The 15,257-nt window shown below is 40.3% G+C and overlaps 1 protein-coding gene across 1 annotated transcript in view; it reads right to left on the bottom strand.

Moving 5' to 3' along the window:
• The window catches only part of PTEN (phosphatase and tensin homolog), a 90,293-nt gene that overhangs the window by 34,795 nt on the left and 40,241 nt on the right, over window positions 1–15,257 (bottom strand). The window contains exons 3-4 of the mRNA XM_074959025.1: window positions 11,976–12,020; window positions 2,842–2,885 (exon numbers count right to left, since the gene is read on the bottom strand). Of these exons, the coding sequence (XP_074815126.1) occupies window positions 2,842–2,885; window positions 11,976–12,020 (89 nt within the window). The remainder of the gene's footprint in view (window positions 1–2,841; window positions 2,886–11,975; window positions 12,021–15,257) is intronic.

Below are 15,257 nucleotides of genomic sequence, written 5' to 3'. Positions count from 1 at the left end.
ATGGGCCTAGGAAAGGCTCAGCTGAAGATTCCACAGAACGCTTAAGTGAGTTAGGCAAATGTATAAAATGGCCCTAGGAAACGTGGAGCAAGACAGTCTAGAGTTTGGGATGGCCAGGTGATTCCCAGTTCAGGGACCCAGGGCAAGGGCTAGATCCTGAAGTAGTTGGGAGGACCCAGGCTCCTCTACACCACCTACCTAAAGATTGTGGGAAAATCCCAACACACTGGCATGAACTGAGAGAAGCTGAGGCATAAGACAGGTGAAAGACAGCTTGATCCCTGAAATAAGGGGAGAGAATCCTGAGAGGAAAGGCTTAAAGGTTACACAAACCCTAGGCAAAGGGCTATGGTCCACAGAGGGTCATGGTCTTGTTCTGGATAGTTTTTCATTTTGTTTTGGACTTAGTTTGCCCCACAAGGAAGATACTTGATTTGGCTGACAACCCACCCTCTGAATATCAGACATCTTAGAGATGCTTCGTGTTGGGCACCCAAAATCATTTCTCATTTCTGAGTGCCTTAATTACTAAACTTCCTCTTCTCCTCGGGGCAGGCAAAGTGTATAGAAGAAGGGGAGTTTAAGAGTCACTTTCTCAGATATCAAAGGTGGATTATTGTTTTTGTGATGAAAGGAAAAAGACAAAAATACAGAAAGTAATGAAACTCTGAGCAACCTCAGCTAAGGCAGAATAGAGCAATTGGGATGACACACATTTAACTGTGTTAAGGACACTTCATCATATTCTAGACTAAAAGGATTTCAGTATATTAGTGATTTCTGAAATCTAAGCTCCTTCTTCATAATGAAAAATAAAGAAAGCAATCATGACATCTGGTCATGTGTTGTTAAAGGCCCACACAACTTCATTTATGCGTCTCTCCCTCCTACTCTTGGAAGTCCTGGAATTGATCTTAATAGGATGCTTCCTCTCTTTACATACATGCTTTGACAAACAGTGAAATAGTTAAGAATGATATTTAAAGCATCATAACTGACGTGTGAGTTAACACCCATTGAAATGAATGGGGCAGTTTAAACCTCTAGTCTATTGTTTTCTGCCTCTCTGTAAACCCTGGCAGATACTGTAGAATCAGTTAACCTCTGATTGTGTTTTGAAGTTTCCTTTGCAACCATAACAGCTAGAGATTTAGCTTCTACTAAAAACATTTAAACAGACTCAGGAAAATGATTGAGAGTTCTGTCCATGCTCCTCAGTTGGGGCACACACCCCACACCTTGGAAAATTTTGAACAAATACTGAAGGAGACTATACCACTGACTAGATAAGAAAAAGGGCACTGGAGATCCTAGTGAATTTAGACTGGAGTCCCAAGGATTACAGCTGTAACATGGCCCATTAATGCTAAAATCCACTCTGTTAGATAACATGCTGGAGGTGCTTCCCTTTAGAGCTCCATCTGAAGCAAAGCAAGCTCCTTCGGACACTCTTAGATCATCCATACTGAAGAGCCTCTGTTTATCTATCCACCCATTCTGAATCATGATATGAAAGTGAACTACTAATGCACTGTGTCCAGAGACATTCCTCTGCCAGTACTACCATGCAGAAATCTAAAGCCACCACTGGAGAAAAGTGCGGACATGAAGCAGCAACATTAATTTACTTTCAGCAGATGTCCTGCTGAAAGACTAACTGCGGGTCAAGAGGCAGAATTCTCAGTAGCACCCAAAACATCTCCTCAATAACTGGAAAAGCTCCAAGTCAGAGTGACACTGAGCAGCCCCATTTAAACAAAGGCAGAATACTGAAGTGTGATGTAGTTTCAATTCCTTATGCAGGGGAAGCCTTGATTCCACAACTTTCTAGCAAATCTGCCTGTGGATATATCTACACTGCAATAAAAGACTCACGGCATGGCTGTGGCTGGCCCGAGTCAGCTGACTCGGACTGATGAGGCTCAGGTTGCAGGGTTAAGAATTGCTGCATAGACTTTCGGGCTCAGGCTAGAGCCCAGACTCAAACCCCATTGGGGGCGGGCGGGGGGAGGGGGACGGACGGACGGGGGAGGAGGGTCTCAGAGCCCAGGCTCCAGCCCAAGCAGGAACGTTTTTTTAGTTTGGAACAATTTTTAGCCTCGCAGCCCAAGCCCTGCAAACCCAAGTCAGCTGACCTGGGCTCTGTGACTTGGTGCCACGGGTTATTTACTGCAGTGTAGTTATGTACCTTCTGACCAATAAGCATGGCTTAACCTAGTATTCTCCATTTTCATTCTATGGACTCTTGTATATAAGAAAGGACCTCTCTCCCAATTTCCATAAAAGTCCCCATTTTTTGTAAATTAAGTGTTGATCAAATTAAATGGAGTACTTCATAGTTTGTTTTAAAATCAGCTTTGAGTCATAATCTCAGGCGTACACACTGAAATTTCAACTATTTGTGTCATTAGCCCTTCATAGATAATTGCTAAGAATATACTTTCTACACAGTGTCAAGCACCACAGTAAGCTTCTCATGAAGAAAAGGAGTACTTATGGCACCTTAGAGATTAACCAATTTATCTGAGCATAAACTTTCGTGAGCTACAGCTCACTTCATCGGATGCAGAGCTGTAGCTCACGAAAGCTTATGCTCAAATAAGTTGATTAGTCTCTAAGGTGCCACAAGTACTCCTTTGCTTTTTGCAAATACAGACTAACACGGCTGTTACTCTGAAATTTCATGAAGGAATCTTAAGTTAATACCATTCTTCTCTCTTCCCCCAAACACTATATTAATATTTGACAGTTTTACTTTGTTCCTTAGTTCAGAAAAACAAAAGGAGAAATTGGAGGGGGGAAAAAAGCTAATAGCCTAGACCCTAGGCAGCACAAACATACCTCTGCAGTTAAATTTGGCGGTGTCATAATGTCTTTCAGCACATCTAAAAAGAAAAGATTAAAGTTCAACATAAGTACATTAGGTGAGTCTAAGGTTCTATCACACTTTGGTATGTAAGGATCAGCATATGAAAGCCCCCCCCCCAAAATACACCTTACGTTCACATCACTTTTATAGCTCAACATCACAGCTAAACTTGGTCCATGAAATTCAGAATATGGCAAACTTAAGATTTTGCTGAAACATAATGGTTACCCCACAGTAACTGTGATTCTTTGAGATACTGTAGTCAGTGTAAATCTCCCTTCAAGTATGCATACGCTTCATGAGGAAGATCAGACTTTTTGGAATAGCTGTGTTCATCAAGGTCATGCATGCACCCTGTTCTCTTTTGCTCCCGTACAAGGGCATAAAGGGCAGAGTGGCTGTGACTCTCCTTCAGTTCCCTCACATTCTGAAACTTGCGTTAGCTGAAGACACTGAAAACAGGGAAGGAGGATGGATTATAGGGTTCATACAGACATCCTCATCTCGAAGAACTGCAAGGTAAGAAAAACTGTTCAAGCATGTCAGTGTGGATCTCACTGCAAGTGACAGTTAAGTAGTACTCCTTCTGGAGGGTAAAATAGGGAGTACCAGCTGCATCAGTTGAATCATGCTGTCCTGAACTTGGCATCTACCCTTGTGGCTAAGTCCAATGCACAGATATTTGGTGAAGATCAGTGGTTACTCTATGTCACTGCCTTGCACATTTCAAAAACTGGCACACTTCTGAAGCAGGTGGAGAATATCACTTGAGCTTTGGTGGACTGAGCCCTGATGCTGTGAAAGACACACATACCAGCCAAACTGAAAAAATATGAGACACACATAGATATTCTCTGAGCTGAAATGGCTTGGCCTTTGGAATAGCCAGTTATTGACAGAAATAAGTGGACAGACAATCGATGTAGTAAAACAATGCTCTGGAAACATCCAGTGTGTAACTTCTCTTCCAGTGTAGAGTGGGACTTTGGAAAAACGGTAAGTTAATTGAGTTGCATCTGAATTGGAGGCCACTTTGGGGATGAACTTTGCGTAAACTTTCAACACCACCTTGTCTCTATGAAAGATTATATAGGAAGAATCAGTCATAAGTGCTCAGAGTTGCTCTCCTAACCAAAGGAATACAGCAAGTAGGAATGAAGTCTTCAGAGTGAGATGAAGGAAAGAACATTCTGATAGGTTCAAAGGAGATGGCCCATGACCATGACTCAAGAGGATGACCAAGCATAACTGTACCGGTGGATGGGTAGCAGAGATTGAGGCAAGGGGGACCTTAATGGAACTGAACTCTAGGCCACAGCATTTTAAAAAGGTAGGCAGCAAGGGGTAGAGGATCTTTGATGGTATAGCCTGCAGGGTGAAAGCTATGTTGGGCTACACATCAAAAACCTTAAGACAAGTAAGTGTTTCTGGTAGAGGTCATCCTGCTTTGTAGAAGGATACCCTGAACTTGCTATCCATGGTACTTAGCCAGCCAACATCCAGTATTTCAGACGTAGTAACTTCAGGTCTGACATATATGACTGTGGCACTGCAATATCAAGTCCAGGCAGTCTGGGAACCGAGCAAGCGACTAAACAGACATCTGTAGCACGTCTGTCAGCCAAAACTACCCTCGCCAGTAGGGAACTATGCAAATGATGATAGTTCTCTCATTTGATTTCAGATATCACCGTGGGGGACCAGGAGAATCAAAGAAAAGGCACACCTCAATTCCACTGCAGAATGAAGGTGTCTGGTAAAGACCCCAAGCTCATGGATCCTCTGGAACAAAAGTTTGATACTTGGTGTTGTCCTTGGTGGCAAACAGTTCTCTCCCCCAACAACGAAGTATCTGTTCTATGATGGACCTCTTCAGTGACCACTTACGATTGTTACCTGTTTACTCAAGAAATCCACCAGACTATTGTGGACACTTTAGTTGTGGAGAGCCATCAGGGTGATCTTGTATTGATGGCTCTATATCCAAAGTTTGATGACCTACAGAAGGGTGATGAGTTGGCAATTCATGGCTTGTTCATATAGTGCATTGCTGAGGCACAGTCTGTCAGGAGCTGCACTGGAATTTTGAAGGACAGCCTCTATGTCATTCCTACCTAATATGATGGCTCTGAGTTAAGTCTCAGGTCTCATGGGGACCAACGCCATTGTACTTGCAGGTGGTCCCACTGGGTTCCCCAAGCTGTCGCTGAAATACCCATGATTAGTGTTTTAGTCAGGGAGGCAGCTAGAGAACAGTACTATGCCCCTACATGTTCTTGGGTTCTAACATCCAAGTTCTGCAAGAACATGAGGTGGTACTCAGACCTTCTGGTGTTTTGGCAGAGAGTAGACTGATCTGAGCCAGAATTATAAGGGCCACAGGTGAAATCTGTCAAGCACTGTCATGTATGCACAGGCCAACAAGTGGTCCAATACCCCAAGGCAAGCCTGTAGGTCATAGGCTGGTTTTATTTTATCTTGGTAGCAGCCCTCACAAAAACAGGTACTTGTCTTTGTGCAGATATGCTCTCTCTGGCTTGCAACAGATCATAGCTCCTACAAACTCTATAATCTGTGATGGGATGAGAGTTTTTTCAAAGCTCACCATGAGATCTAAGTCACGCAAAAAGGGGGAGAGAGAGCATGTGCATGTATATATTCTAGGCTTGTTGCTGTCTCCTGCTGGGATCTGCTTCTGATCAACCAAGTGTAAGGGTAAATGTGGATCTTGTCTTCTCAGATCCTGTCTTCAACATCCACTAGGTATTCTGTGGAGATTCTCGATACCATGTAGAGTCTGAATTGCAGTACCTTGTACTGGTAGTGATTTGGCCCCTTGAGGTTCACAGTGGACTTCCTGTGGGCCAGGTTGATATCTATGTGGAAGTACATGTCTTGTGAGGACAGCCAGATTCAGTCTTGAGTCTGAAAAGATGAGATGATGGAGGCAAGGGTTACCATCCTGAATCTGAGGCGGCATAGATATCTGTTCAGTCTCCTCAGGTCTAGGATAGGATCCCTTTCCTCTTCAGGATAAGGAAGTACCAAAAGTGAGTCTCTTCCTCTACTTCTGAAGTATCTCCTGCTCTGCTCCTAGATGAAGCAAAAAGGCCAACTTTTTTTTTTTTTTTGAATAGGCTCTCATGAAAAGTCTCTTGAGGAATGGGGAAGGGGACAGGTAGGGAATACAGTGTGGAAATGAACAGGGTAGCTGTTGGTGATGAACAATACCGATTTGCCTGTTATACTAGAACTAAACCTAAGGGACTACAACGGGCAGCTCCTCTAGTATAATGGTCTTTTACTTGGCAGATAGTTAGGTTGTCTGCTCTAGGAGAAGGAAGGTGCCTCTTGCTGAGCTTACTATTTGTATTGTTTCTGATAGAAGCTAGCGTATAGATCCCTACGAATCTTAATGTGGCCCAGGAGTCCTTCAGTAAATGGAGTGCTTTGTCTGTTCTGCGCCTAAAAGAGCTTCCCGCCGCCCCCTTCAAAAGGCAAGTCCCTCTCTGGTGGCTTGCACCTCTTTCGGGAAGCCTGAATGCTAGCAGCCATTTTAGAATGACTGATACTAGCAATCATAAGGTTTTCTTCATGGTGACAGCCATGGTGACTGATCTCAAACCATATTTGGACGCATCCATGGTCATTTGCAATGCTGTTCTGACCACCACCTAGCCCTTTTATAATCCATTTCAGTTCCACCCCTTTCTCCTGGAGAATTTCAGACAGAAATAATTTATCTTTCCCAGCTAAGGAAGTTACATTTTGCAAACAGGGCTTGGTAGTTCACAATGCAGAGCTGCAATGAGGTGGAAGAATACATGTTGTGTCTGAAGAGGTACAGGTTTTTGGTTTTGGAGGGGTTTTTTGGGGTTTGTTTTGTTTTTTTAAAGTCCTTTTCTTTTACATGCCTTTTGTGGGCCTAGACTTTTCTTGTACTGCTGATACCACCAGAGACCCAGAGTTTAGAAGTGTTCAAAGCCTTCTGAAATCACCCAGTATCTCCTTTCCACTCATATACATGTATAGGGCAAAGCTGTCAGGGTCTGCCATAGTACCTTTGACAGCTCAAGTACGCCCTCATTGATTGGGAGGGTGTTCCTAGCAATGGTTGTAAAGCTTAGTATTTCAAATAGCTTTTGGGACTTCTACTGAATTACTGTGATTTCAGTATTCAGGGTCTCTGTAATCCAGGACAGGAAGCCTTGAAGTCCACTGACCCCAACTGGTGGTGATGATGGTTCCCTTAGGTACAGATTGAGGTGGCTGCTGTACCTCCACTGTCACATGCTCCTGGAGATCAAAGTCTGACATGAGTGAGTGGCCTGGCTAATGATGCCACTGTAGAGTGAGATCTTCTCTTCTTCAATGTGTGGGAGGGGGATCTGCTCCAGTACACATGCAATGATGGTACCAAACATGGCCAGTGAAGCATTCTCTAAGGGTACTAGTCATGTTGAGGTTGGCCAGCTTAATGCCATCTACATCTTGCTCGGGAGGGCGGGGGAAGATATACTGAGAAATTGCCAGCATGGTTTTTTTTGTTGTTGTTTTAAGGAAACATCTAATTTGAAGTGGAGACGACAAAAGTTCTTCACAGTTTGTTGTTAAAAGCACAAGTTTTGAAGCTCTCAGAGTAGTGGGTTGGACAGTCGCTAGATTCCATCTCGCAATCATACTTGATAAGAGGGAATGGTGGGAGGGCCACGGCTGCTCCATCTTTTATGCAGTTGCACAGGAGTACAAAAAGTGTCTGCCTGCTGCACCAGGCAGACAGTCTCAGACACTGCTATGCAAGATTTCAGTCTCTCACAGGAGGCACACAGACACTCAAAATAGCAAATCTTACCTATTCTTTCCTCATTTAGAATTTTACGTTTTGATTTAAAAATCCAATTAGAACTAATCAAATGTAAGACAGTAAACGAGCCTCTGAGACTTCAATTTATTTATTTATTTTTAATTCATCCAAGCTACAGCTGTGTTTTTGTAGCCAATCCTGCCAACAGGAATCCCTAGCAGCTTCAGTGGCTTCAAAATTTTGAAAAGCCACTAAGCTTGAAAATGGCTATGATTTAACATGCGACCAATCTGCACCTTCCTGGCTGTCATACAAACATGAGAGATTATCCATCAACTTGACTGACAGGTCTCAAAGCCAAAGAGAAGGCAACAGCCTGTTTTCAGCATGTGACTTCATGCCAGAGGCAACTAAACCTCCGCCTTCCCCATGTTGAGGAACTTTGCATAGAAGTAAGAGAGCACACAAAGGAACAGACTCACAACTAATTACTCAAAGACGACGACTGCAAGAAGTTGTGTACAAGTACAAAAGAGGTATACTAAAGAGGATTGGCAACAAAGGAGAGATTGGGAATAAAAAGATTACAATTTTGGGTGTATGAAAATAGAGGATAAAACTGAAAACATGGGTTTAAGAATACTGGAACTCAGAGCAAGTGGTTTAAGATGTCTGATACAAGAAAGAGTAAAGGACAGGAAAGAAAATAAAAATGAAGGAAACAGTTACATTTACAAATAATTTTCTAGTAATTGAAATGCCAAATTGTTACAATAGGCTTTATCTGCACAGTTTGAACACCAATTTAACTAAAACTATTTAGAAACTATAAGTTAAACTGATGCAACTGTCTAATGTAGATACTATTTGAGATTTCAAACAAACTACATTAAAACAACTTTGAGGTTGAAAAGTCAAGCGCTCAAAGTTCAGATATACTATTGTTATGACAGTTTAATTACATGATCAAATTTTTTCCACAGGACCCCAGCTCATTTTTTCCCCCCCAATATTCATGTAAGAAAATTAGTAATGTCAACAACTTTGCTCATTTTTAAATTAAAAGTTAGTAACTACAATGGGAAGGAATGTCTTGGGGACTGATATCATACATAGATGCCATAACTAACGTGCTGCTCCTCAATGGTGCCCTAAAGCTAGCATTTGATCCTTTCCCTATCTTGGGCCAAATACTGTGCTGAATTACCCCCTTTATAATCCTAGTTAAATTTATGATTACCTAGTGTTTAAGTGTTTGTACAGATTTCGCCCACATAATAAGAATTAAGATATTTCCTGGATTCTCTACACAAATGAGTGGCATTTACAAACTAGGTTTACCATGGCTGTAGAGTCATTTTATTCTGAACCTGTTCCCAATCAATCCACTTCTTGAAAAAACCCAAAAAACTCTTTAGGCACATTTTTCACATGAAAGCCTCATCCAAAGAGCAAATTTGGTGATTCTGGGACATTATTAAGTCACCTGCATCAGTCTCAAGTTAACCAAGCAGGGAACAAGTGAAATATATGTCTTGTAAGGACACAAAAACAAGACCTTTTTTTGTACTCATAACTGAAAGATTTACATTTCAACTTCAAAAACTTGCCATGAAGTTGAACAAAAGCCTCTGACACATTGACAAATTTGGTTCATAAATACAATAGATAATATTAGAAAATCTGGAATGGTGTACTGGCAATATACATATCTCAAAGGCTCTTGTGCCCTGAATACAATGGCTCTTATCACATCCTCCTCATTTTTAACCCCAAAGTTTTTAAAGAGTAATCCTTTACTCCTCTTTACCATCCACAAGCTCTGTGCCTCCAACTTTATTTTAATCTACATATTTAAAGTTTTTCCTCACCTCTTCCTTACAAATTCTTATATGCTGACCTGATTTAGAAATAACACATTTAGTGTTTTTACTCACCTGTTTTTAACCTGTCACTATTTGTGCCAGTTTCAAATGACACTCAGTACTGAGCACTTCAGCACTCCCTGATCTTGTGAATAATATCAAAGCCACATTTCACTAAAACTGACAGTCCTAAGAAGCAGGAAGAAGTTATTCTATTTTACATTTTTCCAGAAAAAAAACTGGCTCCTACAAATAGGATTTGGGGGGCAGAAGGGATTGAAGGATAAAAAAATCCTTCACTCAATCTTGACCATTCTGGTTAGAAACCTGCAGATATCCACTGTATATCCATGGATGTGAATATCCACAGACCATTTTTACGGATTTCAGCATGGATGTAGATATAAATTTTATAGCCGCACAGGGCTCTGCAGCACACTCACCTAAACATAGCGGCTGTCACCCAGCCTGCAGGCTCCAGCTCAGCTCTCTGAATCACGCAACAGTGTGTTGGACATTCTGGGAGTTGTAGTCCCCAGCTTGCTCGGAAAGAGGAGGTAAACTACAGCTTCCAGAAAGTAGTGAGTTAAGTGTCATTTTGAAGGTGGGGTTCTTTAAACAGATAGGCGGCAATGGCTGCATGCATTAGAGCTGTCGTAACTGCGTTGGGGTGTCCGAGCCCCCCAGGGGGAGGGTGGCGCTGCATAGAAGGACCCAGAATTGTAGCCTCCCTGGCTGGAGCAGGGAAGGAAGCACAGCAGAGGCAGAGGGGGCAGCAGGTCTCTAGGGAGAAGTGGAGCTGGAAGGTGGGCGCGTGGTCGGGGGCTTGACACAGCCCTGCGTCACTGCTGCACAGCGACCTGAGGAGCTGTTTAGAGCCCTGCAAATCCGTGGATATCTGCGGCTTGTGGATTGGATGTGGATACCTTTTCGTATCTGCGAAGGGCTCTAATTCCGATTTAAGAGCTATTCAACAAATTACCATTTTAAAATAACTAGATCAAAAAAAACTTGAAATGCAACATGATGACTATGATAAGCCCTCCCCTTGATAATTATAATTTAAAAATATCAGAACATTCAATAAAGCCCTCTAGCTTTGGGTGACCAGGCTGAACTGCAGAAGGAGTGAAATGGTGACAGACACCCAATAAATACCTAGTTAGTTCTTTAAGGCAGGAAGAGTATATTCAAATGACTTATCAAGTGCTTTTAGAAATACTGTCACTTTTAGCTGTGAATAGAGCTGGCACGTCTTTCAGTGGGAGGTTATATTCCGATTAGGTTGCCTTCTGAACAATTTACAGGCACAAGAAAATCTCATTACTGGACTGTATGATCAACTGCTTTCAAAATTGTCAAAGTTGTATTATTTTAATATACAGTTTGGTTAACATCAATACATTTCCCTTCTCCCATCTTTTAAGAGCAACCTTATAGCAACTTTTAAAAAAGCATTCCATTTCTCATTCATTTTAATGATGTTACGTGTATCTAGAGTCTTAAAACTACCATCAACTATGTAAAGATAATCCATCAGGCACCTATTTTTACTATATCTGAGGCACATTTACATTATTTTTAATTTACTGTTGATTTTTCTATAACAAAAAGGAAGAAAAAAATATACAGAATTAAGCAAAATAAAGCTTTGAGAGGCTCAAAATAGACCAACCTCCAAGGTAACTCCTATTAAGTTGTATTTTTTCCTGCACTGCATTTTTGAAACATGTATATTCACAAACTTCAGCTGAAATCGACATAACATTACTGTACATTTCAGAATGCAGAAAGCAGCTCAGGATCACGTTTAAAACAAAAGGAAAAAGACAAAGGAGATAATTAACAAAATCCTACAAAATATTTTGATAATAAACGTATGTATAACTACTCAATCCACAGAAGCAAGCATTATACCTATAAAACTAAGGCAAGCTCAACTCCACCAACAGTTGCAATAACTTATTCAAAATTGCACATGGGGATAGCGAAGAGTTCATGTAGATGCAAAATAGAGCTGTTTAAATACAGTGTATACTACTGATACAGTGCTATAGAAACAGAGATTCAGAACAACAGAAAATATCTATTTTGCAGTTCCATCACTGAAGATGCCATTAATGTATTACCAGAAACCATGATGTGAATTACTTCTGAATTTACCACATGGTTAAAGGATCTAAAATGGGCTGTACACCATGCAATTTAGAGTAGATCAAGCAACAAGAGCCCATACCAGCATGCCGTTTAATATCTTCATTACACTTTACTAAAATGAAGTAACAGTGCTCTCAATTAGTTGTCTTGAAATAATTTTTTTAAGAAATCTGTAAAACAATATGTTCAGTTCTGTCCAAGCATAAAGAGAAACCATTTTTACTCATGAGTTATGTTTACAACATTGTTTTGAAAGGCATAGATATAAAAGCATACTTACAGATTGTATATCTTGTAATGGTTTTTATGTTTTGAATCCAAAAACCTTAAAAGAGAAAAGGCAATTTACATACATGTATTTTGGCTACTCCTGTTTCAAAGATATTTTAATAATATTTACAAGACGACAAAATGTTTTCATATTAATTTCAAACTAAGCAGTTTTGAATCTGAAATGCAGGCTACTCCCCCACAGTATCTCAACACACAGTGATGGGACCCAATCCTGCATGCCTCGCTCATACAAGTAGCCTCACTAGCATCAATAGGACTACTTGTATAAGTGAAGGCAGCAGGTTTTAGGCCCATATAGTTAATTACAAAATGTACTTTTAATATTCATGCTCCATTTGTCAACAGTACAGAATCTTTTTAAAACTTTTATTACTGCGCTTTAGTTTGAAATTGTTTATCAAAAGGATGTCTAGTTAACTAATTCAATAAAAATAAATTACTTCCAATGTAATCATAAACACAGAATGTTTACCAGAAACATTTTATCTTATGAGCGTCTCTGCAAAGTTTACTGATGCACCTGTACTCATAGGCCAATCAAATATCATAAGAAAACAACAACAACAGCCATACTGGGTCAGACCAATGCTCCATCCAGCCCAGTATCTTATCTTCCTACAGTGGCCAACGCCAGGTGTTTCAGAGGGAGTGAACAGAACAGATAAACAGCCCATAGTCCATTCCCAGATTCTGGCAAACAGAGGGTAGGGACACTTTAGAATACCATCTGTTTTTGGTGATTTATTAGTGTTTAGTTTATCAATTTGTTCCAAAACCTCCTCTAATGACACCTCAATCTGGGACAGTTCCTCAGATTGATCACCTAAATAATGGCTCAGGTTTGGGCACGTCCCTCACACACTCAGCCATGAAGACCGATGCAAAAGATTCATTTGGTGTCTCCGCAATGGCCTAATCTTCCTTAAGTGCTCCTTTAGCATCTCAGTCATCCAGTGGCCCCATCGGTTGTTCAGCAGACTTCCTACTTGTGATGTAGTTAAATTTGCCTTTTTTTTTTTTAATCTGGGGCTAGCTGTTCTTCAAATTGTTTTTTGGCCTTCCTAATTATATTTTTACACTTCACTTGCCAGAGTTTATGTTCTTTTCTATTTTTCTCAGTAGGATTTAACTTCTACTTCTTAAAGGATGCCTTTTTGCCTCTCACTGCTTCTTTTACTTTGTTGTTAAGCCACAACGGAATTTTTTTGGTCCTCTTATGTTTTCTTAATTTGGGGTATATATTTAAATTGAGCCTCTGTTATGGTGCCTTTAAAAAGTTTCCATGCAGCTTGCAAGGATTTCACTTTTGGAACTGTACCTTTTAATTTCTGTTTAACTAAACTTCCTAATTTTTGTATAGTTCCCCTTACTGAAATTAAATGCTACCATGGTGGCCTGCTTTGGTATTCCCTCCCCTGTCACAGGGAGGTTACATTTTAGTATGTTATGGTCACCAGTTCAGCTATATTAACCTCTTGAACGGGATCCTGTGCTCAACTTAGGACTAAATCAAGAACTGCCTTTCCACTTGGGGGTTTCAGGACTATCTACTCCAAGAAGCAGTCATTTAAGGTGTCAAGAAACTCTCTCTATGCATCCCATCTTGAGGTGACATGTACCCAGGCAATATGGGGATAGCTGAAATCCCCCATTATTATGGAGTTTATTTTTATAGCCTCTCTAATCTCCCTGCGCATTTCAGAGTCACTATCACCATCCTGGTCAGGTGGTTGGTAATATATCCCTATTGCTATATTCTTATTATTAGAGCATGGAATTACTATCCATAGAGATTCTATGGTACTCTTTGGTTCATTTAAGGTATTTACTTCATTTGACTCTACACTTTCTTTCACATAGACACATTTCTGTCACTCTCCCACCAGTACGACCTATTCTGTCCCCTGGTATTACTGTGTCGCACTGATGATCTTAATTCCACCAGTGCAATTAAAAATCAAATTCCAAAATGGATCTAAATAGCCATTATTAGCCATTAACGCACTGCATTAGGCATTCCAATTAGTATTTTGGGCACACGGAGAGGGAGGAAGGACTTTATTTTCTAATTATTTGAACCAGCATCACTTAAACAGCTATCAATCTCTAAAAATAGATTAATGTTTTTTCCAGTGCTAAAAGTCTAGTGATCATTTTCAATATAATTCTCTAAAGTGTTACTAAAGTTTCAGATAGCAACATGAAGATAAGAATACTTTGGGCTAAATTTGATACTTACACTCACTTAAGTCAGTGCCAATGTTAGACCACTGTGTTTTTATAATGTGGTACAATCAAAATCCTCAAAGCCCTTCAAACCTGTTTAATCACATCCCCTTGAGGTAGTGAGTACACTCATTTTAAAGATAAACAAGGCACAGAAGTCAGAGGTACACTGTCAGAACGAGAATAGCTTTTTTTAATTGCTTATTTTGGGTGGGGCTTTTTTAAAGGGTTCTTACCTATTTTACAGAAAGCACCATAAATTAATGAAACTGGAAATTTTAAAAAATAAAATTAATCTACTTTTTATAGACCACAGTTTAGGTAGACTAATGAATTTCACTTTGTTTCCCATTTCAATTTTATCTTCTCATGCACTAGCACAAGTTTGGAATGTTTGAGTTGCAGAACTTAACAGGAATTTTGATCTGTTTTTAAAACAGTACTGGTATTTTTTCCTATTAATCTTCGATTTTGTAAAAGCTTATTTAAATAAAAGTCTAAATCTGACATCAAATTTAATCTGAACAGTTTCCCCTCTAAGCGTCCCTCACTTAGTCAGTCAGTCAACGGGAAATCGAGGAACAGAACCCACAGAATTATAAGTGATAAATTTTCTGAAATAAGTAGGAACAAGGTCAAGTTTTCCCTGCTTTGTTCAGGTCAGCTAAAGCACTGTGCAAACTCCCTTCCTCCCCCTTAATGGTGGGGAAGGGGAAGAGGAAAAAAGTCTCTTCTACACTTCATGTAGCAGCTCTACGAGCTGAATTATAACCATGATACACCAAAAGTGCCATGATTATATATGATGTGTCACCTGGTAATGTTCAATAAGAAACATACAAGTGTTTACACTTATCAAAGAGTGTTTGCACATCAGCCAGAATGAATTAAATTAGCCATGGCAGTACATGCTGTTCACATTGAAAAGAAACATGAGCTGCTAAAATCCTGGAAAGCTCAAGCAAAAACAAGCTCTAGTTATCAGTCATAATACTCCAGAAGAACCTCTGTGGTTAAACTGATGTGTTAAAATAAGAACAGA

The sequence above is a fragment of the Natator depressus genome, chromosome 7 (assembly GCF_965152275.1).
Source record: "Natator depressus isolate rNatDep1 chromosome 7, rNatDep2.hap1, whole genome shotgun sequence".
In the NCBI taxonomy this organism is placed as follows: Eukaryota; Metazoa; Chordata; order Testudines; family Cheloniidae; genus Natator; species Natator depressus.
The sequence above is the reverse complement of the archived record's forward strand: the minus strand, read 5'-3'. Positions and strand labels throughout refer to the sequence as shown.